At 38.7% G+C, this 5,863-nt stretch overlaps 1 protein-coding gene across 1 annotated transcript; it reads left to right on the forward strand.

Moving 5' to 3' along the window:
• The first annotated feature begins 3,656 nt into the window (after window positions 1-3,656).
• On the forward strand, window positions 3,657-5,863 carry TRAM1L1 (translocation associated membrane protein 1 like 1). The gene has a single exon (XM_043871425.1). The coding sequence runs from the start codon at window positions 3,800-3,802 to the stop codon at window positions 4,889-4,891; it is 1,092 nt and encodes a 363-aa protein (XP_043727360.1). The 5' UTR covers window positions 3,657-3,799; the 3' UTR covers window positions 4,892-5,863.

The raw sequence follows: 5,863 nt of genomic DNA on the forward strand, positions 1-5,863 counted from the left end.
AATGGGTTGCCATGCCCTCCTCCAGGGGATCTTCCCAACCCAGGGATTGAACCCAGGTCTCCCTCGTTGCAGGTGGATTCTTTACCAGTTTCAGTGATACTCATCTGCTAATCCTTCCATTTCTTTCTTGCCTCCACCAAAAATTCATTGATGAAATGAAGTTCCTTGAAGTTGCATAGTATAATTGATATATTATAATTAATAGTATAATTCACTATTGTATAGCAAAGACAAACATTAACACATTAACATTATTTGGCTTCAGGGAAGCCCTATGATTGTTTATATAGAAACATAAATAGCTTGCCCTGTTTCCAGATACTAGAAGCCTTGTTAATACCCCTGTACCTAATGGTGGTTAGCACACAGCAGTTATTGGTTAACTCTCTTTATCTTTTAAAATATGCAAACCAATAAATATAAGCAAATAACTTGTAATATTTAGTTCATGTTTTAAAGAAAAAAAAAGAAAAGAAAAGAAAAATCTTCTATTCCCAGGGAGAGAGAACGGGTTTAAATAAAAGATCTAGGGACTTTCCCCAGATAGATGTCCTAATTTCCTTGACCACTGACTGCTATGTGCATCCCCATTTGGCCACTTCCCATATGTGTCTATTGCATTCTTCCTGTGCCTTAGGTATGTGAGACCCAGATACCTTGTTTCTTTCTAAGTATTCAAAGGAAGATTAAGTGGAAAGGACTTAAGGAACCCTTGTGTGCCTGCATCTAATTTAGTTTTTGAATTCCTGGATAATAAACTTGATCCTCTTGCTCTGTTGGCATGAGACTTTGTTTGCATTGAAAGGAAATCGTACATATTTCACGTGAGAGGAAAGAAGAATTGCTATTGAAAGGAAAAAAAAAATGTACCTATTAAAAAATTTAGCCACACATATTCAGGTACAGCTCTTATTAAGAGGTGATGTCTGTATCCCCCAGACTCCACACAAACTGTTCCACCTTGAGACTAAAAGGCTTGTAACTGCTTTGACAATGAAAGTTATATGATGTAACTTCCAATGCTGGATCATAAAAGGCCACAAAGCTTCTGTAGCCTAGAAAATTGTCTTAGAGCCTATAGCCACTGCTCAGTGACAATGCTAATACCCACATGGAGAGACCACATATAGGCATTCTGACAGACCCCAGCTGAGACTAGCCTTTGTTTCATAAATTTTATTAGACACTGGACAACACAAATTCTCTGTTGTTGAACTGTGGATTTTTCTGACAGACAGTTCCTTGCTGACCGCCTTGATTCTTTGAAAGCTTCTTGAAAACTGTGTAGGCACGTATAAATTAGCTTTTTCCTTAGGGCAAGTTTAGCCTTACTATTGACTATGACTTGCCTTGACCCTTTACCGAGGAGAGTCTCACAGGCGTTCCAAGGGCATTCTGACTTTTCCAAACTTCAAAGTCTCCTAGTCCTGTTTGGATTCTTGGAAATTTTGAATTTACATTTCTTCTATTGTTTCTTGCTTGGCCTCATGCATGTATTCTAAACTTATACATATAATACTTAATATTAGAAGAACACTCTAGGGAATGTGTATGCAAATTTCAAAAGTGCTCTAATCACCTAACTTTGTCTGCAAATGGCTCTGCCCAGCAAACTTCAATGGCCTCAGCTTCTCCTAACTCCTATCTCTTCTCAGTTCCAAGGGCTCCAAGCTCCCCCTCCACCCTCCATCCCCTAGTCTCTGCATGGGGAACTGGAAAATGTGTCCAGACAGAAAACCAGGCAAATTGTGGGGCTTTTCTCACTTCTCTCCCTCCTTTCTTGTTCTCCAGTAACTACAAACAATAATTTAAAAGTTATTGTATGTAATTTGTCTAGTGTTCCAGTTATTTACAACAGTGGTGGAAGTTCAATCATCGTTACTCATTCATGGCCAGAGAAGAACTCTCCATTTGAATTTAATCCTTATCTGTACTATAGGCATAGGGCTGTGCATAAAAGTGGAATATCCCCATACATTAAATGATGTAATAATCATAGTGGTATCCAAATTTCTAAGATATTTTTATATACCTTTTATTCTTTGTCAAATAGTGCCAATGAAACTATTGAAAGCAAACTGCATGTTATATATTATTATAATACTCTTACAGATTCTAATAATTAGAAATTTGACATTTTTATGATAATGTTAATAGGACATATGAAACTAAAATACAAATACTTACAGCATTAATATAAATTTTAAATTAATCATTTAGACTACAGAATATAATTTGATGACTGAAGAAGTTATCAAAATAAGGTGGGGGGTGGTGAAAATGTTGTTGGTTTTTCTTTAAGAGATAATTTTAAGCTAACTGAAAATGGCCTTTTTTCTTTTTGTAATAAAATGCCATTCACAACTATGCATAAATCTTTATTCTGTTCACTTTAATATGTTCCTTTCTTTGAGGCAAAATCTATCGTATTTGCATAGGAAGAGTTGGAAGACCTATCAAAAATATCAAACAAATATAAACAGAAATCAGCACAGGAATTGCACAACTATTTTTATATTTAGTATGTCACAAAATGATTAGGCATACTGTCTATACCTATAAGAAAACTGATGAATTCTATATTTTAAATTATGATTATTTTCAAAAAAATTTAAAATTTTTTGTAAAGTAAATTTGCACTTTCTTAAATAAACTCAACAATTCCCACTAGACACTGCTCTGTTCTTTGACTATCTTCTCCCTGGCAACTGCCTTCAAGCTTAATTTTTTTTTTTTTCTCTTCTTGATGCCCTCATTTTGACTTCAGATCTTAACTCTATCAGTAATGATTATGATCTCATGCAACACAGAAGAACTAGAAAACTACTCTGCCTGCAAAGACAAATTTGAAGACTGACATGAACTTTGAATTGATGAAGATATTAACATTTACAAAAGACGCTTTTTTTGATCTGTGAATTTCAGCAAAATTATATGCAAAAAACTAGTAATGAAAAGTGAATTTCTTGTCTGCTAGAAAGAGTAAATTCATTTGTGGGCTTTACAGCCAAAAGACCTTTCCATGAACTGATAGCTTTCCAACTCCCCATCTTTTCCCCATTGCCACAAATATTATTATTGCTAATCAGGGAACTATTTTTGAATGTGCACTGTTGCCCTAGCTAAATATTTCCAGGTGCAACTGATTTACCGGCTGTGTGATCTTGGGCACACTACTTAACCTCTGTGCCTCAGTTTCTCATCTGGAAAAAAAAATATATATATATATATATATACATATATATATATATATATATATATATATATTAAAACAACAGTATTTACCTCACTCAGCTTTCCAGAAAGCTTTCATTTGTAAAGAGCTTAAAACAACACCTGGTGAATACTAGCGCTATTAGAGGGCTTCTATCATAACTATTATATCGGTTTTTATCGTTATAACTGCTGATGAAGAACAAGCAGAACTCTGTCCTGCTTTGTCACGGTCACTAATGAAGATGCTATGGACAGATCGTTTCGGAGCATCTCCGCGGCGGCCGCGGATTTCAAGAGGCGCGGATCCACGCAGAAGATCAGGGCTTGCAACCCCCGGCCTGGCGCCGAGTAGGGGCGCGGTGCTCGATTTCCTTCCCTGCCTCCGCCGGCCCTGGTGCGCATGCTCAGTCCTGCTCGGCCCGCTGCTGTGATTGATTTTTTCCTGGGCAGCCGCGGCGACCCGGGACCGGCTCCGGGATGGGGAGAGAAGCCCCCGGAGCCGCCGCGGCGGCTGCTGCGGCGCCGTGAGGAGCAGCCACGGGGAGGCAGCTGCCGCTCGTCGGTGAGTAGTCGAACCGCCACCATGACGTTTCGTAAGAAGGGCTCCAAGAACCCCCCACTCCTGAGCCTGGAATTCATCCTGCAGAATCATGCGGACTTTGTCGCCTGTGTGGGGATGTTCTTCGTGCTGGGGCTCATGTTCGAGGGGACGGCAGAAGTATCGATCGTTTTTATTACTCTCCAGCACGGGGTTACCTTCCCTGCAGCCGAAGCAGAAGCAGCAGAAGCAGAACGAGCCACAGCACCCAAGTTCCTCTATCACTATGGTGCCAAAGACTTGGCCACCGTGTTCTTCTACACGCTGGTGGCGATCATCATTCACGCCACCATTCAGGAGTATGTGTTGGATAGAATTAACAGGCGAATGCAGTTCCCCAAACAGAGGCAAGGCAAATTTTATGAATCTGGTCAGTTTAGCGTATTCTTCCTTGTCTCCTGTATCTGGGGCACATTCATTCTAGTCTCTGAAAATTGCCTGTCAGACCTGACTGCCTTATGGAAGGCTCATACCCATAACATGATGACATTTCAGATGAAGTTTTTCTACATCTCCCAGTTGGCTTACTGGTTTCACGCCTTCCCCGAACTATTATTCCAGAGAAGCAGACCTCAAGAACTCTCCCAGCAAGCTGTATATGTTGGTCTTCACCTCTTTCACATTGCGGGAGCTTATCTCTTGTACTTGAATCACCTGGGACTTCTTCTTTTGATGATGCATTATTTTGTGGAATTCCTTTCCCACTCTTGCGACCTGTTTTATTTTAGCGATGAAAAGTTCCAGAAGGAGTTTTCTCTATGGGCCATCGTGTTTATTTTGGGTCGACTTGTGACTTTAATTGTTTCTTTGATAACTGCTGGTTTTCAGCTGGCCGGAGGGCAGAATGGGGGTTCGGATGACCCTGCCGAAGATGTGAACGTGTTGGCAGCTAAAATTGCCGTTCTGTCATCCAGTTGCTCTATTCAAGCATACGTAACATGGAATTTATTTAATGTCCAGCTTCAGAGGTGGATGGAAGAAGATGCTCCTCTTCAGGCCCCAAGTGTGAAGAAGAAACGTATTAAGGGCAGATTTTGTAGAAAAGGAATGGAAAACGGTGTGGCAACTTCTAATTGACTACTAGATTCTCCCCAGATGAGGAAAGGAAAGTCTTCATAATGAATTTGCAAGTTAATTGACTAATGTCTCCAAAGAAGTCTGCTCTTTACTATAACATACCTTTCTTTGCTAAGAGAAGGAAATGGCAACCAGTATTCTTGCCAGGATAGTCCATGGACAGAGGGGCCTGGTGGGCTGCAGTCAATAGGGTCACAAAAGAGTCGGACACCAGTGAGCAACTGAGCTCGCGGGTACACACACGCACACACACACCCACACACACACCCACACACCCACACACACACACACACACACACACACACACCCTATCTTCGCTAAAGAATTTTCTGTTTTTGAAAATATATTGTCTTTGATTTTTGTTACTGTACTCTGTAAGGTATTTTTGAAGGCATTTGAGGAGAGAGTATTATGAGTGCAAAAAAATTTAGACTAAGCTATTCATCATCAAAATAGTTTAAATATTTCTACGCTGTTTTATTTTATTATTATTATTTTTTACCTTTGAACATTTTCCTAATGATTTGTAGAGATAACTCCAAAATCTCATGTGTCAGTGACACAGTTCTTACTCCTGCCAATCTTTTGTAATGTTAACAAGATGGTCTTTTATAGCGATGACATATTTTTAATGTTCTCTTCCAGGATAAAATAGAAATATTATAAATCTGGAATTCGACTTCATTAATTTTTCTGTATTCCCTAAGTCTTAGAATTTTTTTTTTTTAATTTACAACTGGAGAAAAGATTTGTAAAATTACCAAAATAATGATGTGTTTTATAGGTAATGGTTGTTACATCCCACTAAAAACCCCAAGATACTAATGGTTAACATGTAGAGATTTATTGCTATATATTGAATCAAAATATCTTGAATTAATATAAACTTAGCACTAGGAAGTAACATCATGCTTGTTCATTTTAAACACTTATAAACTGGAAATCAGAAAATTAAAGATGGTTTAAAGAAAA

Source organism: Cervus elaphus, chromosome 17, assembly GCF_910594005.1.
Source record: "Cervus elaphus chromosome 17, mCerEla1.1, whole genome shotgun sequence".
Lineage (NCBI taxonomy): Eukaryota > Metazoa > Chordata > Mammalia > Artiodactyla > Cervidae > Cervus > Cervus elaphus.